The sequence below is a fragment of the Anopheles bellator genome, chromosome 1 (genome assembly GCF_943735745.2).
Source record: "Anopheles bellator chromosome 1, idAnoBellAS_SP24_06.2, whole genome shotgun sequence".
Lineage (NCBI taxonomy): Eukaryota > Metazoa > Arthropoda > Insecta > Diptera > Culicidae > Anopheles > Anopheles bellator.
Window position 1 is genome coordinate 44,707,414 of NC_071285.1, and position 26,705 is coordinate 44,734,118.

Sequence of the window (26,705 nt, forward strand, 5' to 3'; positions counted from 1 at the left end):
AGGGGGGAGTTCGTGGTTAGGAGCCGCTATCGACAAATTCCGTGTGTAGCGGTGGTGGTCGCTACGCCGTGCATTATTGATTGTCTGATGGCACGCGCTCATCGTAATGCTGTGTTGCGTGTCAGGACACACGGCTTAGGAGGGACGCCAGCCCAATAAAGCCAGCAGTAATTTACGTTCCAATTTTTGAATTTTGTTCGGTGGGACCTCAGCTAATAATAAATAAATTAAATAATATTGTTTATGCCCCCCGGATATTACGATAACTGGGTTATTGGGGGATAAGTTTGCGAATTTACATAAAGTGAGTAAACTGAGCGCAGTTGCTGTTTCGAACGAATGTTAGTTGAGAATTAGTTTTTCTACACAAAAGCCAGTACGATACGTCCCTGAACCATCGGACTTTTATCCTAGCTTCCCGTCCATTAGGATGGTACACCATGCTAAGAGGATTACTCGGTACGACACATCGAATTCGGATCCACCTCCGGTAAGGTATTTCAAAGCTAATGGACTGAACCCAATCTGAACTAGATTAAAAACCGGAGTTGCACAGCCCTATCGACATTGGCAACGTGTGAGCGCCGGTCCACCAATCGGTCTAATCGAATTGGGGATTTGACGACGAATAATTACACTCGTCGCGGGCTCTGCTGGACCAGTGGCTTATTGAGTTGGACACTTTCACTTTACCTTGTGCACGTTGGTCTGCTGCTCGGAGCAGTGCGAGAAGACCCGCCGCGGCATCAACTCCACGATGACGAACGGATCGCTGAACCCGTTCGGGTCGAGCGGGATCACGTCCTTGGCGTGCAGGATTTCCACGCAGAGCGAGTCGTGGTTGAAGTACGCCTTCACCGAGAGCGTCCCCAGGGGTGTGGGGCCGCCCGTGTTTAGTTGCTCCTGCAGCCGTTGCATGTAGAACAGGTCAATCAGGTGGTCGGTGTCGGTCTTGTGGTACTGGAGCCGCTGCTCCACGCGCCAGAACGTGTCGCTGTGCAGTATTTCCGGTGGCAGGCCGAGCCCTTCGGCGTTGAAGAACTCGCCGAGCAGCTGCAGAGCGCCGTACATGCGGTCGTGGAAGTTGGTCGGCTTTTCGCCCTCGCCCCCGGACTCCATCTGCTTGGCGAACTCCGTCAGCACGCTGTTCCAGATGAGCGTCATGGCGCGGTAAAAGTTTTGCGATAGCAACGTCACGTTCAGCGTGGCCAGGTGGGAGTCCAGGTACTCGAGGAGCGGCATCACGGCCTGGTTGGCGGGCAGCGAGTCCGGTGACCAGGCCAGATGGAACACGGACTTCTGCAGGGGACCCTGCATCGACGCGGTGAGCTTCGTGAGGACACGGTCCGCTTTCGACTCCAGCTGGGCGATCGTGTTGTCCAGCAGGGTTTCGGCGTTCTCCGGCAGCTGGTGCGTTTCCGGGTGGAACTCGGCCAGCGCCCGGCGCACGTACTCGAGATTGTTCACGATCACGCACAGCTCGTCGGTGGAGCGCGGTTGCTGCTGGTTCTGCTTGTCGTAGTAGCCGGACCCGCTCTCGGCGAGCCCCTGGTGGATCAGGTCCGAGTACACGTTGGCGGTGGTGCAGACGAGATCGATGATGAGCGTTTCGTAGTGCGCCACGGAGCCGTGGTCCGGCCAGGCGAGGTTCTTCCAGAACTCGCGGATCTGGTAGAAGCAGGACGCGGTGTCGATGGACGACGTACTGTGCCGTACGATCCGTTCGCCCTCGCACACCTGGTCCACGTTGACGGCCGCCTTGATGCGCTGGATGGCCTTCGTTTTGCTGACCGATATCCAGCGCTGGACGGCCGGCTCGAACCACTCGTGGAAGTTCTGCAACCCGAGCGGCTTCTCCGGTGGCTGTGGCGTCACCGAGAGGTGCGACTTCAGGTTGTGGAACTCCTGCAGCGCGAAGTAGATCTCGAACGGTGCCGTGTCGGGTTCGCGATCGTGGTCCAGGATCGTCCAGTGGTTCACGATCGTACCCGGTAGCTGGCCACACTCGATCCGGTTGGTCACTTCCTCGGAGAGCTGAAAAGTCGGAGGAAAACGTCAACGACTCGCTCGTGCGAGCTCCACGCTCCGGGGACTACTCACCAGCGAATCGAACTGTTTGTAGACGATGCTAAAGTACTGGATGCCGTTGGTCGAATCGAAAAGGCCGTGGTAGTAGCTGATGCCGAGCTGTAGGTCCGCGATCAGGATGGTGGTGTACTGGACCAGTGGGTTCGGCGAGCGTTGCGAGTCGCGGAGTTGGGCCTGTGACCAGGTGGTCGATCCCTTGCGCAGTGCACCGACAATTTCCCCGCGGACGCCTTTGCTGAACGGGCTGACCTGGCGGAAGGCTCGCATCGAGCCGAGTAGCCCCAGACACCGCAGCATGTACTCGAGGCGCACCAGCGACGGTGGATGGAGGGCCGGGAAGATCTCGCGCAGGCGTCGCATCTGGCAGAGCGATCGCTCGACGAACCCGTTCAGTGAATCGGCCAACCATTGCTCCAGTTCGCGCGTCAACGGCTCGTTGTTGTAGTTGTTGACCCACAGCTTGTCCACCTCGATCAGCTGCCGGTGGATGAACTTCGTGTCGAGCGGCTTCTTCCGATTGATTCTAATGATAGCTACCAACCTGGATGGGGTTAGAGAGAGAGAGAACGAGCGGCGTTAGAGTGATGGAGCACCTCACGGTTAGGAAGCTTACTTGGCTAGGGAAATCTGTAGATCCGATAGGTCACTTTGCACCGCCATCTGGTGCAGGATGGTGAGCGACGGCCCGGCCAGCTCGCCGTTCCACTTCCACGCCGGCTCGTGGGCTGTCAGCTCGTGGATCATGAAGATTGTCTGCAGCCGCTCGAACTTCTTCACCTCGAGCGTGTTGTCCTCCTCGGACGTGCCCCGGTCCTCCCGCGTCGACAGCCACATCTTGAGCCGTATCCGGCCCTGCACGGAACTGCGCGAGCTACGGGCCTCCAGCTTGAACCAACCCTCCAGGCCAGTTGAAGGAATATCCTGCGCAGAGAGAGAGAGAGAGAGGACATCGATCAGATCATTCGATGGACCGGGGCCTCAGATCTTCCGTCGTCGACTTACACAGACTGGAATATTGATGCAACCCAAGAAGTCGTCCTGCGAGCCTTGGCGGGCCGATTGGCATACTTGTTTGAAAAATCTACCTAACCCCCGAACGCCCCGCACCTCGTTCAGTCGCGAAACAGCGTCTAGCACGCTGCTCTCGTCGTCGTGGTCCCAAATGTCCAGGTGCAGCTGATCCGAGTGAATGTCGTCGATGTCGCTGCAGGATGGGTTATCAAGATGGGAGTCGGGTTCAGTAACATTAAAGTCAGGGCTTTCCGGAGGTCTTACAATTTGAACTTCTCGTTCCACTTCGGGCACAGGGTGTGCGGTTTGACCGAGGTGGCCCGGATGAACTTGGCCGGCACCGGTCCGACCGAGTCCCGCTGCTGGCGCCCGTCCTTGCGCTTGAAGCTCAACCGGAAGCTGTGATGCTTCCGCAGCTTGCCGTGCTCCGGCGAATCCAGACTGTCCATGCCGGTGTCCGACAGGGTCCGCGGTGTCAGCGGTGGCTGCGGCGAGGGAGGTGGCGGTGTTCCGGAGGGCTGTATTCCCAGCATGCAGTACGGGTCACTGAAACCTGGTAAGCAGACAGCGGATCGCAAGAATTACTTTAATGCGAATGACCAACGGAGTCTGCGGAACGGCGGGGATTTGTTTTGGGATCAAATCTGTTTCAGGGATAACATCCCTAGACACGGCGAGCGGTTGGCCTTGGGCCCCGGAATTGATTATTCTCAATCTGGAAAGCTTTTATCGGTAATCTGCCACAGATTGGAAGTGTTTGCGTTCGCACTCGCCGCATCACCAACTTCCCGGTCGATGGCTTTCCCGGCGACCAGCCCAATCCATTCGTCATCCTTGGTTTGGTGATTTCATAGCTACTTCCCACGCCGAGTGGTTTCACATGAAGCGAAGGTACACAAGTCCGTGTCCACCCGGTTCCGGCTGACGTTTCAATTACGCAGACCCGGGGCGACGATCGGTGGCTTGTGCCACTCGCCCACAAGTTGAGCGAGAAAATGCAAATTTTACTTTCCATCGTCTGCTCCACCGTCGGCCCTTGTTAGTTGCTTCTTGTTGTGGTTGTTGTGCTCCTGCTCCTCCGGCAGAGGGAAGCAGATGCTGCGGTGGGCCACGCCGACAGCACGGCCCAGTTGGTGTGTTATGGTAAGTCATTAAAATTTATCACCAAGAATGGTGGGTTCATGCCTGCCGACGCGCAAGTTGACAACAAATTGGGCCATTTCTCCGCGTGGTCGCCCGCGGACAACCGGATTCGGTCGGAACGCTTTGTCGTACGCACGACGAAAGGGAAATATTTACCGCCCGGTGGGGATGCTCTATAGTACATTTCAATTTGCATAATTTCGAGTTTGACTTGAGTTCGTTGTCAGCCTCGAATGCTAAGGTCCGGACTCCCCTCAGCCAAACCAACCCATCGATTGTCGCTCCTGGCTGATGGATGAAAATTGAACTGGAATTAGCGATGCGATTACTTTCCATCACGGCTTGGCGGCCATAGTTTCGGGATTATGAAAGTCATCATCTTTCGGCGCTGGCAGACGAACATGATGATGATGATGATGATGATGGCGATGTTCTGCTGGCACGCGAGGTCCGCCGAACTGGTTCCCTCACGGGTTAGTAATGGGATCTGCTATGATAACAATAGCGTATTAAGGGCGCCACGTAACGGTTATTAATTATCTCGGGTAACATGAGTCCGACCTGATGCTCGGCACTCCGCCACATGGACTCTCTTTCAGTAGGCCTTTGCAAAGCTCGATTCGTGCCCTGTCTCCGCAAGGACACAATCCTAATTGTCAGCGGAAGTGAGAACACGGTATGGTGAAATTGGCCCATGAATAGGCGGCAGCCGGTAATGATACGGTAGCGATAGCTTATCGACGATACCGTTCGGGCCACCCCGTACCGTCACGGCGTGAGGTTTATAAAAGCCTTCGATGTCAGTCGACGGTGACGACGACGACGACGACGACGGAGACGACGGTCGATAGAGCCATCGATAAAACGGAGCTTCTGCTCCGTGAAGTACAGGATCCAGGATCCAGAGCACTGTGTGCCTGTACGATGAAGAGGGATCAAGCACAGACGTACGAAACAATACTGCTGATAGGCGGTATTTATTGGAATACAGTTAATAAAAGTGTCGGCCTGGCTGTAGACGGTTCAATTCACAGCTTCAATGGAAGCCTGGAACGCTGGAAGTGGAACGGCTGACGGTGAAGGATTCCGGTATGGCAAGTAACGGTATCGATTAGTCCTGTTACTGGGATGGTTCCCGGCCACCCGGTTGTGTTCGGTTGATTTCACCACCTGAACGTGATCTCGGTATCGTCGACGGAGAGTGGAAATTGACAGCAGGCACGGGAACATCACATTGAGCGGACAATTGAGAATGGTAGAAAAATTAGAATAGCCGTAATCGATTCAGGGGTAAGCGGGTAAGCAAGTGCTTGAGAGTGGCTATATCCTTCGATAAGTAAAAATTATGCAGTCCTTTAATGTGGCTAACGATGTGTCCATCAACGGTTTTGATCTATGCCCACCAGTTTTTAACCACCTCCGGACGGATCGGACGAACATGACGTGACGTGGCTTTTTAGTTTCTTGTCGAAGATTACCGTTTGATGTGACAGCCACGGGGACCATCGACGGGAAATCGATGTGCCTCTCGGTCTGGCCATCGCTGGGGAAGTTTGTTTCTACCCACACAACCGAAAACGGGACGCCTGGCCACACACTAGACACATCGCTTACGTTGGCAAGCGAAAGAAAATGGCACAAAAAGGTGTAGTTCCGGCTCCTTGGCCTTGGGTGTCGCTCGCAGTGGGCGCCGCTGCACGATGATAAATGGTAGTTTCGAGACTTCATCTAGCGCCTTGGGCACGGCCTGGGCACGTAAGATGTTACGTTTAAAAACCCGGTTTCGGGCCACTGGGCGGGCGGGACTAGCTTCGGGAAGGGCGAAAAGTCATGCCGCCACTTTTTTACTAGCATTCCGCTTCCTTTCAATCTCATAAAACCCCGACGTCCCGCGATTGTCGAAAAACGGTCCATTCGTCAGCCCGGTCCAGGTCGTACGGGACCCGGGAGTGGGAATGCTTTGTTTGCGTTGCAGATACCGGGGCTTTTGTAGTCGGGCCGGGAGGAGTTCCGTCGTTCGGTCATCAAACGATTTCTTTCCCGGCTGGCCGACTTCCGGTTGCGTGCTGACTCGGGGTGCGCATTTTCCCGGAAAGCTCGGTTTTATTATTACGACTCTCTGACTGTCTCTCTCTCTCTCTCTCTCTCTCTCTCTCTCGCGGTGCCCGTTTGAGGCAATATTATTACTTTATTATGAATGCTTCCGTTCCGTGGGCCTACCGCTTGGTAGGATAATGTCCGGAATTTCCGTAACTCTCCGATGTCATTTGTTGATGGCAATGGGAACGACTGCTACACCGGGGAACGCTTCGAAGGACTAACTGCGTAGGTCGGGCTTGCTGTAAAAATATTATGGCACCGAAACATCAGCTAAACAGCGAAGCCGGGGAGAATGTCCTCCTCATTTGCCTGCCTGGGACCGGTGGCGTTTTGATTTTGCGTGCGAAGGGATTTATGCCCCGTGGTTGTCGGTTGCAAGTTTTTTTCCCGCCTCGGTCGCCATCCTTGGAAACGGTCGGTCGGTCCGGTAACCACTGAGCGCAGACGATGCTTTGATTTGTACGGGTTTCACTACCGACCCACCGACGGTGGAATGAAAAATGGTTCCGAATGCTTCAAAAAATGGATTGAAGTAAGCGGTTTATGTGTGTGGCCCGGCATTTGGGTTAAAAGTGAACTTTCCGTTGTCCGTGGCTTGGCCGAACTGTGCTTCGAGTCCATTTTTCTTCATCGCGTTTGGCCGTTGATAGGAAGTTGGCGATATGGCTGTCCATTTTTCAGCTTGATGATTCAATGGTCGGGTTTCTCTAGCTTTGTTTCGAACGGCTCGTACACAGCTTAGAGCTAATCGTTGCCTAATGGCTGCCGTTGTTTGTGGCAACATTGGAAAATGAAGGGTTATTTTTTACAAGAATAAACATAAATACAGATAAAATCTACTCCGTAGACTCCCAAGAAAGGACAGTACAGTATGCCAGCTAGTGGGAAAAGGGACACCACATCGCATCATGAGCCGAATAGATTAATTTCGATCAAAGGATCGTTAGGGGAGGCAATTAAAATAGCACCTGTGCCAATTGCGGAACGATTAACCAATCTTGCGATCCGAATCAAGAATGGAAAGGTTAGCACATACACAACGGACCCAAAAGTAGAATGGGTTTATTGCTCCAGCCACCTGGCAGTAATTTATTTATCCTGTTCGATAGACGAGCGACTCGAAGGCTCAGGATTAGGTTTAATTCATTGTCCCCAGTGGCAGAATAGGATGAGATAGGAAAACAGCCATAAAATGGTACGCATTTTTTCGAGAACGATGTTGAGCGATTTATACGTAGTTTGTGGAACACAACATCATTCCCCGTAGACCGGTGATTAAACAGGTGCCCTGTTGATCCATTGCTATAGATTTGACCGTTTATGAGTATCGAGTGAGCGAAACTGCAGCAAAACATAAAAACCGAAGAAGTATCCTTGTCGAGGATTCATTCAATTAGACGTAGTACGAGATTTTGGGTGCTTCGAATCGCCTATGGGAACGAAAACTTGAAGAAACTAAAGAGATGACAATTGCCGTGATATTAATCACATCCGTAGCGTAATAGCTCTTCGCGTGATGGATGGACACCATCTGGGGAAGATGGAAAAAAGGCCGACCAGATAGGACAAATCACGCGCCAGGAGATAGAAACGCTTTTGGCACGCTGCAAAGATCTTCTGGGCGCTTCCAACGTATCTTAAGGCCAGGTGTTTTCACGAGCTTCGGTGGAATGAATGAATCCTCGCGCACATCAATCAGTCCTAATGGCCCACGAACTGAAGCCTACATCACGCCCAGGATTATATGGCCTAGGCCCAGCAGGTTCTCCGTTTTCCGGTCAGTGATGAACTGTTCTTCGCGGGGCTACGAAAATTATGATGATTTATCAGGTTCACCAATCAGGACGGGACCTTCGGGACGCCTGTGGGAGCGGTGTTGTAGCGTTTGCAATCTGGAATCCGGAGCGTTATCCGGGGCTTAAGAGAAAGGTGTCCTGTTGTGCACTGGACTGAAGCCGTAATCCTGCGCTCGGGTCGGGAATTATCCCTGTAAAATCTCACGGACACGGACCCCTGGAACCTATTAGAAAATGTAATAGGAGTGTGATAATATCCCGTACACGGAGCCCCGTTGTGGGTTGAGATTTCTTGACTGCGATTTCACCTTAGTGTTGACGGTAAACTAATCGTGTTGAGAGGCTTGCCTCGTTGCCACACTCCATCCGTTTCCATAAAACTGTGGATAGAATCAACACCCACAGTTCGGAATAGTTCCAAAGAGCGCTTGAGTCCACCTTGAGACAAAATAATATTGGTGTTGGAAACGTGTTTGGTCAATCCGACTAACCGTTCCAGAAACGAGAGCAGCAAATGCTATCATAAACCAGCATGACACACTCAGCAGGGAATACGATAGCAAAGTGGTGTAAGTAGACCGAGTCCATCGAGCCGTCCAGAGTCCAGCGAACGCTCGCTATGTAATGCGGTCCAAAACATCCATATACGGATCTGGAACCAAGGGGAGGAACAAAACGAAAATGAGAGGAGACATGCGAACGGGATCCCCGACAGGTAACACAATCCCATTACGAAGTGGACCGATAATATTTTATGACTTTATGTTGTGTTTATCCTAAAGTGGATTACTTTAGCACACCGAGTGCTTAACGGTGAACCTCTCAGGGATGGTTTTAAGCCAGCTTTTTTATGTTTTTTGTCACTAACATGCCGTTGGCGCTAAAGTGTACCCTCCAACATGAGGTTCTCGGGTAGTTTGGTGCACCACATTAATCCCTAAATTCCGCAGTGGTGGACCTCAATAACGTTTCGCAATAAAGTGCTTAATATTTTTTATATTTTTGTTAATTGAGTGTTGGAGTAGTGATGGGCAAGGGAATGAATTTCATTGACGTATGGAAACCCCCACATCGGGAAAAAGAATGTTTGATTGCTGATTGTGTTTCGATGTCCGAATAAACTATAATCAGCTGATGGGTTCTGTTAATCAATGCATTCCAGATGGGACAATGTCAAAAAAATCACGTACCACAGTCATCGCAGCGTACGCCTGGTGCTGGCTGCGTGCCGTGGAAAGGTACTTGCCGATGCTGTTTGATTTAAATTCGCTGCGTTACCAACAGCAGCGGTCATTTTGATGCCGCAGCGAATGATTAATTAATTAAATTTGTACGCCAAGCGCCGACGGTGGAATAATATAAGTCGATCGCCACATCGTCCGCGGATTGGTGTTTTTTGTCGTTGGAGCATGGTTACAGTGTTCATTGTCATGATGAAATGTAATCGAATCATACTACAATTAATGTATTTTCATATGCTGGCAGACGAATTGTGCCATGCATGCCATTGTAGTGAGCATAAATAGCTACGATAGCCATAAGCTGATGGTATTATTATGTTTGTGATTCAAGGGCGTGTTGTGTGGAAAATGTATTGAAATCCTGTCTTTTATTTACATAAACCGTCATGAAATAACTGATGGAGGTTCCGATACAATTTATTATTATAAAAAGTCGCTACAGCAAATTGGGGCAACATTGCTGCCGCTATCTACTCGAAAAAAAAACTAATTTGAAATGAGTGAACTATATCATTCGCGAAAATCGTAATTTTAATTTAATTCGGTTTATCACAGTTTAATTGCGATGCATGCCAACGAAATTGGGATGGATGCTTTGGGTTTCGTGCCGGGTGATGGAGGCGCCTGGTAGCCGACACGTACATGTTGGTTTCATTCGTTTGGCCCACTGGAACCACTTTCATTATGTAGCATTCACATGCACCACATGAAAGAAACAGCGTCAGATATTTGTGGTGAGCATAAAACATAACTTGTGTGAAGGTCGAATGGACAGGGAAGCACACGATCTGTTTAGTTGAACCTTTTCATGAGCGCATTTTGAGAACTTATTTTGAATATACTAATACAATATTACCAAACCCTGTCGCTCATGAACCTGAGATTTTGATCATACGCTTTTGTATTTTGGGATGAAAAAAGATGGAAACAGGAAGCTTCTAAAAGAACGATGGTAAATCATGAGAAAATAAAGATACAACCTAAGCCTTGGTTTGTCCTCATTATACTGTGCAGAAGCTGTCGTACTTTTCAAAAATTACCCTAACATCGTTGCTTCGTCGATAAATGCCCCCTTCGGGGGCAGCAACCACTCACGATCCGCCTACAGGATATCCACGGATCCGATCCATTTGCGGACATCACTTTTCTGACAAATTACCGGCGACGATGCTGATGGAGGCTGTCACGATTGTTTATTGGTAGAGCAAATTCCCCCCCCGAGTAATCTTGCTGCTGTGCCGGGCTGTGGCCTCTCTAAGGCAGGATGTGTTTTTTTTCTGTGTGTTCCTTAATTCCTTTCCACGGATTTCCAACTCCATCAGCCGGTCCGGGGAGATTGAATCGCGTCGGGGCGAATAAATTTTTCAATCGCATTTCCAACATCCATCGCTAATGGCCCCGGGAGATCCGGTGGGCCTTCACAGCCATTACCCAGCACGGTCGTCGGTCGCTCCGATCGGGTTTCTATGGGGCACGCTTACCGCGGAGCACAGAGTCGGTAGTCATCATTACGATCGAAGATTTTCTTATTCCACCACCAGGAACAGCAAAACGGGAATGTGTAATTAAGTATGCCGTCGCGTTTGAAAAGGCAATAATTAATTCCTTTCCGGTAACGGAAGGTGAGAAGGCACAGTTTGGAATTCGGCCTTAAGCCGATTTGCTCCGTTGGTGCTGCGTTCACGGGCGACATCGAAATCGTTCACCTTTTTGCCAAGCATTCACCGACAGGCTCGCAACTCCCTGAGGTGTGATTTTTCAAATGAATTCGCCAAGCTTACGAATTTCGTGGCACAAAAACTTGAAATTAGATCAATCAAGATTTGTATAATTTATCCGCCATTCTTGTGCCCCCCGCAGTAGAGGAATCGAACAAAATTCCGGCCAATTCAGGTGCTGAATTAACCACTAAAACTCTTCCGTGATCCTGCCCCGTGAAGGAGATGAGAAATTACAGAATGCCTTCAGCTACGTCCTTTGGTTTTTTTTTTTTTGATTCGTATGGAAAGTTTTCTTTCGTTGTCTTTTACTTTCTGTTTTTTGCCTCGGCAAGAAGCTTCCGTGGTTTTGGCTTTTGCAGAAGCTTCCTCGGTTCTGGGAAAATATTTCATTGGCGCAGAGTGTTATTGTTGACATTTTGGTTGAAGTTGCACGGTTGTGGAAAGAACCAAAATTCATTTGCTGTGAATCAAAATAATCAATATACCAACAGACGGAGTTTTGCCTATTTTCATCACCACCGTGCCATGCGATGGTTCTGGTGCTGTGGCACGGTTTGCTGCTCAATCACGGTGCGCATTACTTTCAACTGAATGATAATGGCTCATTAGGCCCCTCACGACACGTGCATCAGTGGTTGTTGTTGTTTCATGGTTCCATGCCACGTTTAATGACATCACATTGTTCTGTAGGCCATTAATTCAGATTTCTTAGTCCCGTTGATGAGGGGCGCATTTGAGCCGTAACAGGTCCAGTACGGCCAGCACATCACAAACAACCCGGAGCCATACTACCGTCCAGTCCGTGATTGGTCTTTGGTGCGAGGATTTTCCTCGGCAACAAGAAACTGCCATCTGAGCCCACTGCCGGAAGAATGGATCGGAACTCGTGCCTAGAATATTTTGCTTGCATACTTTGAACTGGTACGACTGACGCGGCCTCTGCTTAACCTGCGAAACAGGAAGCAATTCAATTACGTGCTAATGAACGGCACCAGAAGCCACCATCAGCACGGTCATGAGCTCGACGTCTTCCCGGTGAGATGTAACGGTTTGATTGACAGCAATTGGTGCCAATACAGTTTTATCTAAACATAAAGCGCTTCGCAGAAACAAAAATGTTACAAAGTACCAGGCGCCTCCATCAACAGCGTGGCGAGTGTTTTGATTTATTTGCGCCGGGGTTTCGAAACGAATTCGCTTCGCCGTTCCGGATAAATCAAGTTGATTTACATTTTACTGCAGCAAACGGCATGGAATTTCGTTGGACGGAAGCCGCACTTGATGTACGAACGAACAACAAATGTGCGTAATAATATTCAATCAATCATGTTGCGATTCCCTCTGGGCGTTCGGGAAATCCGTGTGAAGGATTTCGTACGACTTTGCAATTCGACCAATGCGCGCCGTAGATGCGCTCATAAAAATGTGGATCGAATGCTATCCGAAACGGATTGTCCGTCTGTTCTGTCCGTATGCAGAATTGAAGATTCGAGCATCCAAAATTCGTTCAACGACGCCGAATCCTATTTTCGTTCCGTAGCACGTAATCCCGCTTTATGGCGTTGGCTTTCAGCCAGTCAGCGGTTAGAGCAGCAGCATCAGATAGCGAAGCAATCTGATGGCAGAGCGCCTTGGGGTGTACTTCACTAGAATTGTTTTTCGATTTTTGTTTGTTGGTTCTGCAAATTTAGAATCTTACTCAAGAATAGAAGCTTAGCTAAGTCTAATTTAATATGCGTTTCATTAACAATTCGCCCAAGCAAATATGCTGTCCATAAATCAATCCAACACAATAACAAGCAGACGCCGTGGTATTATCTTAGTCCGTGCTTGTAGAACTGTATCTGAGGCGAATAAAGAATTGGTGGCCGTACGAGGATTCCTGTTCCGTGTATCGATACCACTTCCGACGGAAATCCATCGCCATAACCGAAAACCCAGCTCCGCCCATCGTATGGGCAACGAGCGTAAAAATACGGAACGTAAACTGCTGACCAAACGACTGTTTGATTACGTGCTTTTTCCGGTCCCAGAAATGGTGTTCCGTGTCGCCACCAAGCCACTGGCACCATCGTCAAACCACAGAAAACTCGGTCGCTTTATCTGTATATCCCCGTTCGGAGTGCGTCTGCCTAGCACAATGAATGTGTTGTTCCCTTTCTCTGTGGTCCGGAGAGAGCCAAGTCTTCCGCTTCCGGGACCGGCGACAGGGTAAGCCACAGGAGGATACGGGCAGGATCATTCCCTTGAGTAAACGTGCGTCATTCAGTCTAATCAAAGGACCATCAACCAGCGGCGGCCGAAGGAAAGTAAATGCATTCGCCACCATTTGTTCCCGAGGGTGTCATGCTTTGGCCGGCGTAAGCCATGCGACTAACAGGGGGGCTAACCTGAGAGAGCTTCAGGGACGATTATTGTCCTCGGTTCCATAAATAGGAAAACGACTGGCAATATTTTTATATGATTTTCCTTTTGCTATGTTCGGGGTACCGGGCGTTTGGTGCTTTGTTTGGGCCACGTTACTTTCCGTTCGCTGTTAAAGCCCGACTTTGGTGCTACCCCTCAACGGATGTGCCACGTGTACTGGCAAGGACATTCGCATTGTGTCGCGGGTTCACCGGTTTGCCAACTAACTCGATGCTAATCTTTAATAAATCGAAGACCAAAGTTTTACGGCCCCATTCATTAGATTATCCGAATGGCCAATTTATAGACCCGTCTAGCATATCTATGCTGGCCCCAAAATAAGGGAAGACAAAACTTGACTTCGCAAGTACTTCGCACGTCTGGAACCATTGCGTTCCTGCGCGGTCGCCCATTAAGACTTATTGATTTTTTGGTCAATAAATTTACCTGTCAAACTTATTCCTACGCCCAGTTTAATCCCCAGCCTGCGGTGCCTGGAGTGGATCTCCACCTTCTACGCTATCGAAAGCCCACTCGGAACACGAAAGCCAACCCCACGGAGTGGTACGCCGTTTAATGACTGTTGCAAAAAGTAATCGATAAATTTAATTTCCCTTCAACTTCAAATTAAAACACAAACCGGTCGAGCGGTCGAGGAGCCGTTTGTGGTTGCGCGGGATCGATCCAGTGCGCTGTTCGGTTTTCCACCTCCAGAGGGAAGAGAAAGCTCCAGTTTTCATCGTTCCCGGAGTACCTCGAAGTCGATAAATTACGACGGCACAGCGGTTCAAACGCTCGAGCTCTCCTCGGGCCTAGCTTCTTCGTCTTTTTGGGGCCTAGATGTGGTCTCTGGTGGTGCTGTGGTCTTTGATGCCGGCACCGATCCATTCGAAACGGTAGATTATTGACTGCCATTGGCTGGCAGCGGGTTAGTAGCGTAGATAGCGTGACCAGAGCACTGAGGTTCTGTGAGTTCAGTCTGCAGCGCCGTGGTGCAGTCCAAGCAACGCAGTGAAAGCTTATTAATAGAGGCGGCCGATTGTTGGCGCAACGTGGCCAGGCAATAAAGCTCCCAAATTACTGTGCTGGTTTTGGTTGCTACAAATCGTAAACAGTGTTCTTTGTTGAAGCAACGAAATTAGCAAGACCCCGGCAAATGGATGTCAGCGTTGCGCGCTGCAAACTCCGCAAGTACTTCCAGGAACGACTGTAAGATAATCATAACGAAGCGAACGCAGTTTCGAGAAAATGTGGTACGCCTGTCACCGGCAATGATCGTAACAATGTTTGCCAATCCCAGAACAGAGCGAATCACGTATGACGAACAAAAATAGAAAACGGTAGCTCGAATCTCACCAGACACTGGCGCCCAGGACAGGAACTGTTCAAGTCAAATAATTAAATTTACTCTCTTTGCATATCATTACGACCCCGGACCGCTATGCCACGCGCGCATAGCGGTCTAATCATTGGATTGCAATTCCAAGTGGGTCAAGTTTTGTTCCCAATTTCCGCACATTTTCCGTCATTAGCGACTGCGGCGTTCGGGCTCGATAAAAAGTCGGCGGACGATCGGTAATCGACGATCTCGTTCCGGTTTTGTGAGTCCTTTCTACGGTCTGCCTCCGGCCCACGGGATGGTGTGAACCCGTGACGATAATGGCATTCCGGAACTGACGACGGGTGTTTGTGAATGTATTTACGAGCTTTCGTAAATCTCTGATTGTGCCCGGTTCGCCAGGCGGCGGGGTGCGATGTAGCAGGACCTCGGCTCCCGAACATCGTAATGGGTACTAAAAATAGACTTCAAAATTAACTTAGTCCGGGTGCCGGTGCCATAAAAGCTGATATCTCGCCTGCCCGTCTGTAGGAAGTGCGGGTTTCGGGTGTGGCCAATTTTTTTCCTAAACTCTCTCTCTCTCTCTCTCTTTCTGTGGGGCTGGTAAGGCTTCATGGGGTAGAACAAATGGTTTGTGGTTCAATTTTATGCTCGGATTCCGTCGTCGGATTGTGCGGCAGAAAAGCGGCTGGAACCGCACGCCTCAACCACGCAAGCGATCCTCATGATGCGTGCTTATTAATTTGAGGCTGAAGCTCGCGGTACAGGAGCGAAACGGATTGTTTACTTTGGGCCGTATGAAAGTTGTTTGATGATGCACGGCGTTTGAAGTAATTTGCTACCCCCAAACCTGGCGTCGTGAGACACAGATTAATTATGAGCCGCCCGCTCCGGAGTGTCTTCGTGCGATAAACTCGTGGGCCACAGCCACACCGGGCACGGTCCGTGGGCGTTATACAGCGTGTACTGCTTGTCGAATTTAAAACTTCAACAAAAAGCCCCTAAAACCAACATGTTTTACGTCGCGTCCAAAGATGCTGCGCATCACACCGAAGACCGAATAACATTATTCTTACGACGAGCCGGTGACAGTGTTTCAGTAGCTCCAGCCCCCAGCTCAGACAATATTTTCATTTTATGCTTTTCAATCTCCCGGCGCTCAACATGAATTTCGATGTTAAAGATGCGGCGGAGCCAGATTGTCGACGCCCCATGGGGGGCAACTAATTTTGAAACCATTGATTTTAGAAAATCCCAGCGCCACTCCACTCACCGTTAGCATCCTTTGCCTCGAGCCCTTCCGCTTCCTGCACGATGACGGTGAGCACGATGATCTTGGGCTTCTCCTCGGTGGCCGCGTGCAGCAACCGGTAGTGCCGGTCGGCGGACACACTGAACACACGCTGCGCCTGAAGGTACATCTCTTCCTTGTAGTGTGCAAACTGTGGCCCGGACGGAGCGAGAAGAATAAGAAAACAGGGAGACCATTATGATTGACATATTGCAGATGGCCGTTCTCGAAATGCAAGCGAAATTAATTAAATGGGCACTCTAGAGTCTATGGAAAATCGATCTCTACTTGTTAGTGCGACTAATGCGACTACACAAAAGTTACTAATTTACCAGCGGACCAGTGCCACTCTATTAAAGTACGCCAAAAACTGTAAGTCCAATTAAAGGATGAGTAAAATATGCGAATGGAATTTCGATGCTGGCCCCAGGACCTGCCGAAACCCGAAAGTGTGACAAACGAACCATGCAAATACCAATCGTCGGCATAGCACGCGCGTTTCGCACGGCATTCTCTTCGTGTTGGGTGAGTTTTTCCGATGAGCCGTCCTGCAGTAACGATCGTGACCGGCTGTTACCATTCGCTGAAGCTGGCTGCCATGCTGGAAACGTTCGAATCCTGTTCCCGGTCCCGGCCCTAGTGATGTCTCCACGGTTCAATACGTGGCCAGCGTCCCACACAGGTCGGCACACAGACACCAGCCACAACATCAGACGGGTGACGGTCTTGTGCCTTTTTTCTCAAATTTAATATCGACGGTACGGCGACTGCTGAATTTGTTGCGCGAACGAATATTACATTTCTCCGCGGGGCATCGGCGAGGGTGCACTGCACTTTACGTCCGCACGGTTTACCATCTCCTGCCGGTGACTTCCTGCGATAGTACATTAAACATTTAACAGGTACGAACGGGTGCCATTCTTTTTCCGACGGTGAAGGTCCTTCTCCGTGAGCTTATTGAGCTGCCACCCGGTCGCCGGTGTTTGATTGGGTGGAGCAATCGAAGCCATTCCGAAATCCAATCAAATGGCAAATTGTTTGAATTTCTAAAAGATTTGAAAACTCAATTTTTTTTAAACATTCTCTATTGATGATCCACTGAAACTCGTCTTTTGTAGAGTGTGCGGTTAATCTCGGGAAACAAAACACAGCCACAAATCAATGAATCGTCGAACCGAATGGTACTTTTGCGTCTCTGGGACGTAAGTGAGATGAGCTAGCTGCGTCTCTTCGAACCGGCCACTGGTTCGGATACCATTTTCTTCGGCGTCAGCTGCCCGTAAACAAGCCGGTTGTTGCTGGGCCGGTTCAGCTCACCCCGAAACATGGGCGTGAACGGCGCACTTTCCGTTCCACTTGACGCGGTGACGTAAATCGGAAAATCCCACGCGACTTAACTACTCGTTAGGCGGATGAACGAACATTCTCCGGTTTCTCCGGGCACGCTCCGCGAAGAATTCGATCTTAGGAGTTTGGTGGGCCGGGAGGATGCTTTCCGGGGGGCGGGGTGGGCCAGCTGACGTGCTGTTATGTTAGGGCTGACGGGCAACGCCCACTCTCGGAACGGGCGGGCTCTCAACGGAAAAACGCTGCATAAACCGAGCGGAGCGTTCAATTGTTTGTTCGGTTGGTTAAGGCCAAATGCGATCAACCGGCAAACCTGGGGATTCGGTTTTGCTCCGCTGGAAGCAACAAGGGGTTGTGAAATTTGGGCGCCCTCCCTTTTTGGGGGCACCCTTTGCTGGTTCGAATTACGTTTATTAGCGTGTTGTGCGCAAATTGAAGTTTCCTGTCAAGGGTTTTCCTGTGTTTCCACTAAAATGGGTTTTCACGTTTTGTTTCGCCCGCTCTCGGCACAGTTTCAAGTTGTCGGTTCCATCGATGGTTGAACGGAGTTATAAAAAGTGTCGATTTGTTCCTCGCTGGTCGTAGGTGCAATATCGCTGTTAGGGACACATGTTTCGGGATGTCAAAATGTTTCGTTGTTTGACGTGATGCAAATTGCCATCATAGAATTGTCGACGAGGGTCGTTGTAAAGTTCCATGATCGTTTTCTAACGCTATAATTCAAAATATTTCTAAGGTACATGCTTATTGATTCTCTACCCACATGCAACGGAAATAATTCAAATGGGATAAATTACTACCGAACTAATGGAGATTAATACAACTACAACAGCAAACGATTAATTATTAGTGACTGGTTTGGCCGAGAAAATGGATGGCTGTTTGAAATTGAAAAGCTCTCAAAAAGCGGTCGCTTGGCGTAAGGGTGAAATGGTGCAAAGGCTTAATATTTATGGTTACTGCTTTCGGTTTCGGGCGCCGGAAGCAATCCATATTGCGTAACAAAATCAAACAACTCCTAGCTCAAACTCGCCATTTTTACAGTTTATGGATGCGGCGCAGGCAATGAAACTATTGTTGAAGCTAGTGTAAGCTACGGCCGTGCGGCGCACAGAACACGTTATGTTTAGCCAATTTATGGCGCTAGGCCGAGTAGAGAATAGAGCAGGGAGAATATTTACTTTCAGTCTCTTCTATCGAACGACAGAGTGATTGATTTTGTTCGGGTCCAGCGTGTTCGGTGGTTGGTTTGAATCGGATTTCCAATTCGGATTCGGCCATCACATAGATCAACACAGACACACAATGGTGGGTGAGTTTTAATTTCCGTTCGGTTTGCGGTGCAGTTACGACAGGCGTGCGGTAGATAGAAATAGATGATAGAAGTATAGGGACAGAGAGAGAGAGAGAGAAAGAATTGTGAAGGCATTAGAAGAGGATATGAGTTTCCGTAATGCTTCGTCCCCTATCCTTTCCTTTAAAAGTATGGAGTTCTAAGAAAACTAACCAATCCTTGAGAGTACGTTATATAATGCTTAAAGCAATCCAAAAGAGTCTTAAAGAGTAACCGCGTAAAAAGCAAGTAATCTGCTTTTCCTGCGAAGGGCCAACAAAGAGGACACAATGTATCAAATTGTTCGAATTTTAAATTAACTATGACCGTTACACGATGAGACGGCAGTCGGTCCTCCAGTTCCCGTTGGTAACTAACTTAACCCGATTACATAAGGGCTTAGGTGGCCAAGGGTTCTCGGACTCTTTCCAGGCTGTGGGGCCCACCACAAGTGTTGTACATTTTGTTAGATGAATCCAAAGTTTGTCGTGCTCAAGAGAGAACAAATAAGGAGACAGAACACTGGAGAATGTGCAGAGAGATAGAGGGAAAGGGAGAGAAAAGAGCGAAGAAGTTCGCTTCGAATCAGGGATAACGATGCAGGCGCGTGTAGAAGTTGTAGAACGGAACAAGATACGATGCTGGTGTTTAACCTATCACGCGGCAGGGAGACATTCAGGACAGCGAAGGACAGTGACGGCAGACACATGTAGTACGGAGGGCAAACAAATACAAACAACATAGACGAACGAAAACCACGGTACACGATGCGGGTTCCTTCCACGCCGAGATGGACGCCCGACCCCACAGACACACGCAGCATATTGGGGCGGATCGGTAGGCCTACCTGTCCCCCGGGGGCTGGCGCCCCGACGGTGTTGGCAATCGCGTACAGCACGTCCAGGTAAAGGTGCTCCTTCTGCTCCGACCGCTCGATGTCGTCCTCCGGCAGCCGATCGTTGTCGTTCTCCGGCAGGACCTCGGCCCGCGTTTCGACGGCCCGCACCGCCGACATCCGCCGGTTCTCGTTCTTCCACGACAGGGCAGTGAAGCTTTCGAAGTAGGAACCATCGTTCTCCTGCACACTGTGGGCAACAATGCAAACAAAAGAGAAAGAGAGAGAGAGAGAGAGAGAGAGCAATAAAATATCGCAAATTCGATAAGCGGGCACCGCGCGATAGCGTTGTGTTAATGCCGAACGAATCGGGGATTTATGAGCGAATACACAATCAACGGCAATGGGTGAACAATATGGAAAGTTTGGCCATTTCACACACACACACACACACATAAAACCGAAGAAAGCCACAACACAAGGCTTCCACATCAATCGGTGCACACGGTAGGTCGGGGGTTTCATTTTTGGAGAAGCAGCGTTCCTCGACACGATCGAAAGCTTCATGTTTTATGCTATTAATGCGTGGTGCATTGCATGCATTTCTACATCTTCATTCGCTGCCTGCAACGTGGAAACGAGTCTTGTGAGCCACCGGAAATAATTTGGCAAATTATGTACAAAACAGTCATCCTTGAGATGAGTTCCTAGGATGGCGACTATTACTGTGCTTTGCAAATTCCTGGACGGAAAGTAAGGGCAAAGAATAGTTGCCAACAAGTGGCGTGTAGTTGTCGAGAAGCGAGAAGCCATTTTCTACTGTTTGGTTTAGTTCCAGTAACAAGAGAAACATTTCCACAACCAAATTATAATAACAAATATCATAGAAACCGGACTAAAAGTGTGGCGACAATACTATCTTTGAGAGAATGCTTTCTAATTGACTTAGCATAAAATCTGTTTAATGTGAGGCAGATTCTGACCTCTGCTGTGCCGTTCATATCTATGCATTTTTCAAAACCTGGTCCCCTGATTTTTTATTCGACTACGAAGAATGAAAAAAAAAAAACGCGAAAACAGAACAGGAAACCTCTCACTTATCATCTGTTGGTGTATAATTTTCAGCCTTTTTCTTCGCTAAAAAATACTTTTTCCCGGACAACCCCTCGACAAGATCATGCGATTAAAAGGAGCTGGTGCGATACAGGCTCCACTATCGTCGTACCGCTCGATTAGAGCCCGGTCTGGCGGGGGTTTCGGGCTGGCACATTCAAACAAAACCCCGGCACTGGAAAACCACCAGGACGAATAAAAGAAAACCCAACGTGTCAAGATACTTCTTCTTGCTTATGGGGGCTGCGGTGCGATATTCCAACCACGTTTCGGTCGCGGTCCATCTTCGGTCTCTCTTTGCTATTCATGAGCTCCCATTGCTTCGCAGTGTCCTGCACCACCCGACCGACCGTGCTCCGGTAGACGGCGGTCCCTCCTAAACGGACATTAAGTGAGGATTTGCATAGAAAGCGAATTTCTTGACGGCCGCCGACATTGGCGGTGCCGTCTCGCCTGTCTCCAGGCAGTAGCGATTTTATGTGATAACATTCGTGGGCACCGTGCACACGAATATTTAATACAGTTTTAATCAGCGTTGTAGCCACCATTGTCTACGTTTACGTAACGATTAGTGGGGCGCCCGAGTTAATGCAATTCAAACCGACAGAAACTACGATCATGATGCAACCATTTACAGAGATACATAAAGGTATAGTGGAACATGGAGAAAGATATTGTACACATTGCTTTGCATACGCAAACGGCAGTGCCTGTGGTGCGCCCAGAGAGGGATTTTTAGAGTAAAGTTCAAACAAAACTAAATGTATGTTCAAATATTTAAGCTTACGATTTAATACACACCTAGTGCATCATTCAGAATGAAGGGACTGATATGGTATTGAAAAGAAAATTAAACTCTAAATGTACATTTGGAAACAAACATATTTTCGATGGTTTGCTGTTAAGAGTCATCCTGTCATCTTTGAGGCCCTTTTACTGGGACGTTATTACAAATGTTACAAGCAATTTCTAGGACAAGGCCTAGAGTATGAATTCGGTTTAAAAGAGGATTACGTCAAAAAATTAGTAAAGTTACATTACATCTACCACATCGTAAACATTTACATGACATCGAGAGAATAGACGAGAGCAAGAAACAGAGTGTTAGAGAGAGTGAGAGAAAGAAACATTCATATTTACTGACATGGATGGAGTAAGCGAGCCGAAAAACGAGAGAGCGAGAAAGAAAGATAGAGATTAGCGGTTGAGAGAGAACATTTATGGCAGGCCACAGTGGCAGAGTAGGCGATATCGAAAGATCGATGCATCCCGATGGCTTTCTGCTCCAAACTGACATCTGACGATCGGCCGGCATGTGTTTGTGGATGTGCATGTGTTACAGTTTTAAATGGTGTGTGGAACAAATAGCTGCGGAAAGTGACAGACTGAGCTTTACAGTGGGTTTACAGCAAACGGTACGTTAGCATAAAAAGAAAAAAAAGAAACATGTACAGTGGGCATCTCGACGAATAGAGTAATAGAGTGGTATGTGTTTGCATTTCCGTTACCTATTGTTATTGCCACTCACGACACTGTTATAGGGTGGGTGCATTTTGTCGAAACGGTACACTATCTCCGTCACTCCTTGCTCGTTTGGGCCGTACGGCGAAGGACATTCCTCGGCCACCGGTTGCACCATTATCAAGGGCGCCCGAAAGGGATATCTAAGTGGTTGCCAACGTTACGAGTTCGAGTGTTCGAGTATTTATTTATGCCAGAGGTTTACATTGAATGAGTCGCAAAATTTCGTAATGCAAAGTAAGTTGCGTAAGAAAAGAATGCGAATGTATTGATCGTAAACGAGCCATTCCGCAACCGCAAGAGTTTGAGCACATTGTGGCCGAAGTAGATGGTCAAAGTTAAAAGAGATTGAATTAAACAGAGAGCAGTGCGCAGAGAGTGTAAAACAATGTAGCATGTCATAACCATCATAAATTTCGAAAGCATCGCAGGGTGTTAGCGAGAAAAAGAGAAAATGGTAGAAAAAGTTTGAGATAGAGAAAAAAGAGGAAAAAGAGTATAGTGTTAGTGGTCGTTTGAGGTTCTCACAGAGATGGACAGATAAATATAGGTAGCAAAATTCGGCGCGTCCTTAGTCTGAGAATGTTTCCGCAAAAGAGCTCATTATAAAACTAAAAGCTAGGTAACGGTGATTGTACATGGTGCCAAACTAACGTTCGTTTTTCATTTGGCCATAAAAAACGGATTAATATTTTGTGATGCTTAAACATTTATTTGAAAGGTTAATTCATGCAATTCTTTAATGGGAAAACAATTTTGAACAAATGTTCACCCCAATTGGCTTGGCAGTAGCTTATGGAATTTTTTTTCCTTATTTCCCAATTATCTGTAACCGAAATTGTATTTTATACATAAATTTTAAGAATTTACCTTTCAAATAAATGTTTAAGCTTAAGAAAATATTCATCGGCTTTCGTATAACCAAATGAAAAGAAGAACGTTAGTTTGGACACCCTGTGTTTAGATTCAGCAGTCTTTCAGCTCTACAATCGCTAGCAGTTGTTGGAACAAAACTCATTGTGCTGAAAATTGTGGCCCGTTATGTCAGTGGCCGTGGCCGCTGTAGGTGCGCTGTCGACAAGAAAACCAGACGATTCCAGAATTAATTGTTCGTCAGTCGAGGGAACAAACCGAGCTAAAGAAACGTGCGAAAAAGAAGTGCTTCCATTATCCTTTCCTTTTTAGCCAAGCCCATCATCATCCTTGAGCCCGTCCGTAGTAAGTCGGGCAGACATTCTTGCTCAATGCCGTTTGACTACTGCACCACCCCCACCGGAGGGCGTTGCAATGGGAAGGGAGGACTGCAGGCTCATTGCAACATTAGCAGCCGTTCCGTTCCGGCCGCGTACAAACAACAGGTGGTGGCCACCACCCGTGTTCGTGTTCCGCTGACAGCCGGCGGCGGGCAACAGGTTCCGGCCGGAAGTATGTTGGCCGCGCGCCAAACTCGAACACTGGGGCCGCAGAACGAGAATGGGCAGCGGGCGTGAAAGGAGGGTGAGCTCTCTGTGTCTGTGTCGGAGAATGGCAGCATTTTTGATGAATGGGTTTGTGTAGTTAATGTCCTAGCGAGGGGCCCCGGCCGCATATGTTACCCGCCCGTTTTGGCTCAATTTACTGGCCCATAATCTGTTCCCGCGAGGAACCGGAAATTGGGAACGGTTTCACTTCGAGGGCCACCATTTGACCACTAATTGGGGGAGCCACATTACTTCGACCCACTTGTTTGGCCGAGCCAGGAAGTTGGAAGTTTTGCATTTCTCGAGCACATATTGTGGAGCTTCGCTTCGAACCGCTCCGAGTTTCGTATTTGTTTGGAGAAAAAGCATAAATTACATAACTGCACAGTCAGCGAGGCGGCCAGGCCGGCGGGCAGCATTACCACATTTGATGGATGGTAGTTTGCTGTTTGACTTGAACAGCAAGCGGAACCCATTCACCGGAAACGTATGTCCCGTTCACCGGAAATGTGTGTGGAAAGAAAAGAAGAGATATGCGGTGTGGTGGGAAACTATGCCGCAGGATTCGTGTTTGCTTGTCCGCGTTCGTCAACAAGCCAACGGCCGTGCTCTATCTCCACACTGCTCGGCACCCGCGGCGCAAGGAGCTGTCCATTGCTAAACAAGAAGAAGTAGTTAGTTGCTGGGTTTGTAATTCGTTGCTAGGCCGCAAGCTCGTCGAGGGGAGTCCCTTTATCCACGCGGCACTAGCTTCATCCTGTTCTGCGTTTGCACAGTAGCATACGCTCCGTAATGACACGGTTTTCAGCACAGCCCGGTCCTAATAATGGCGGCCATTGTCCGTGTGCGTGGGTGCTTGCTTGCACCAGCACTTCTACTGTGCGTGAAATAAGTTTATGGTGTTTCAATAATGGTTCGCAGTTGCTCCGTGTGACCGCGCTGTTGAAGCGTAAATCGTTAGCGAGGACGAACGTATGTTAGCTGGACCGTTGGCTGTACCGAAACCGAGACCGAGCACTAATTAAATGTTGGCATTGGGGCGGTTCCATTGTTTCGCTACTCGGTCGCTCTAAACCCATGCCAATCCGTTGCAATGCAGCAAAGTTTCGAAGCCAGTTGAGTCGGGTTAGCTTGTTGAAAGTTGCGCACCGGTGGCCAGTACGTCTAATGTTTCCGAAACAGTGGCCAAACCAATGCCAGCACCCAACGCAGTGCATTTGTTTGGTCGTTTGCTAACATTTTCCTGAACGGAGCACAAAAACATTGCCGTATTTGTGGATACATGGACAAAAATAAAGTCGGATTGCTTAAGCCACTCACAAGATTAATCGCCTTGTGGTGCGCCACTCGCAGGACACCCGTTTGGTCCCGGTGGTGGTTCATTAACCAGTCAAAACCTGAATCTCCCTGAATGGCCGGATACCATAAACGAAAAATAATTAACTCCAACAACATACTTCAAGTGCGGATCCTAAATCATGTGGATGGACACCGACGGGAGATATTTGTCGGTGAAAAAGGACCCACCCGGGGCGGGCGGTAAGTGAATGACCCTTTTCCTGCTCGTACAAAATTATTGCACAGAACTTTGGCCTCTCCGACAGCGGCCTCTCTGGACCATACGCGGGACATACCGGCAAATTTGACAACACTGAGAAAGTATACCGAGCGTGGCTTCATCATCATCAGCGTAGTTTCGGTGCCAATTATTTATGCCGTCCAAATTTGGCCACACGTCGGTAATTTTTGAGGATCTAGTGTTGATGGTATTTTGGTCGTCCGCTTCTTGGTCGGCCTGGTCCTGTCCGTTGCTTTTTATGTTTCAAAGGCAAAATGATAAGCTCAGCGTATATTAGGCGTATGTTGCGACGTGTACCGTTTTAACTACTCGAAACTGGATTCTTGGGGGATTTTTTCTCCGAAAATCTGCCCGTGAGCGTTTTAAATAGTTTCCGCACCCACGAAACGGAGCGCAATTAACGTTGAAACGGTTGGGAAAAGCAAAAACAAGCTGCGTCAGAAAGAAAAACGTCAGGCAAATAATGAGATGACGGCGCACCAAGCGTGAAATGGGTTACTCTCGTTACGGTCCCGACGGTGGGTCACACATTTCTCCCGGTTCATTATTTATTTAGGGTTTTTTGTGGGTCGCTTTAGGGTGACCAGGCACAGCTTCCCGTTTTTTTCTGCGCTCTCTAACACCCGTGGACCGTGAGTATGGTAATTTGGTGGCCACCGTTGCCATTGATCATCACGAGAATCCCCGGACCCGCTTTTATGATGTCTTCAACTGTTGGGAAGGATGCGTGATTATTATTATGCTCATGGGTCAACCCTCTTGTTCGAACCCCGCACGCATGAGTTGCCTGATTCGATGGGACTGATGCTACTATCCCGAGCATCGTCGGGGCAAAAAATGAACACAACGTTCAAGTTCTAGCGGAATGTAGCGAATCTCGACTCACACTGCAAGCCGAATGTGCGGAGCTTACAGTAACCCTGGCGCTTACCAGGTGAACGTATTCGAATCCTGTCGAATCCTTTGTTCGTTCTTCGACGCCGAAAGGCAGGAACAGCATTGTTTTCGCCGACAAGTTTTGCTCGGAAGAACGAAAACCGATGGCTTACTCGAAACGATGGCCCGTTGACGTGCAGGCCAACGTGGCTTACAGACGGTAGTCCCACAGTGCGGAAATTAATATCTCTTTTATTTCTTATCGATCCAAGGTAATTCCATGGTCGATGGCTACCCGTCCATCGCTGCCAACAGAACGGATTGGCACGAAATGAATCGATTCAGTATCGGCCAACAAGAAAACCTAGCTAGCCATCGGTCGCCGTGTTAGCTTCTATGTTTCTTCCAGAGTGACGGGCTAGGACACAAAGCAGGTCACTACCAGAGAAGAGAGAGAGAGAGCGAGAGATACAGTGTGGCTTAATGGGTTGGGGTTTAGAATTGT

At 48.9% G+C, this 26,705-nt stretch overlaps 1 protein-coding gene across 1 annotated transcript in view; it reads right to left on the minus strand.

The window, feature by feature from the left end:
• Nucleotides 1-26,705, minus strand: part of LOC131216602 (BAI1-associated protein 3) — a 42,736-nt gene that overhangs the window by 594 nt on the left and 15,437 nt on the right. The window contains exons 3-9 of the mRNA XM_058211135.1: nt 19,664-19,901; nt 16,119-16,287; nt 3,364-3,652; nt 3,091-3,292; nt 2,702-3,009; nt 2,101-2,629; nt 694-2,034 (exon numbers count right to left, since the gene is read on the minus strand). Of these exons, the coding sequence (XP_058067118.1) occupies nt 694-2,034; nt 2,101-2,629; nt 2,702-3,009; nt 3,091-3,292; nt 3,364-3,652; nt 16,119-16,287; nt 19,664-19,901 (3,076 nt within the window). The remainder of the gene's footprint in view (nt 1-693; nt 2,035-2,100; nt 2,630-2,701; nt 3,010-3,090; nt 3,293-3,363; nt 3,653-16,118; nt 16,288-19,663; nt 19,902-26,705) is intronic.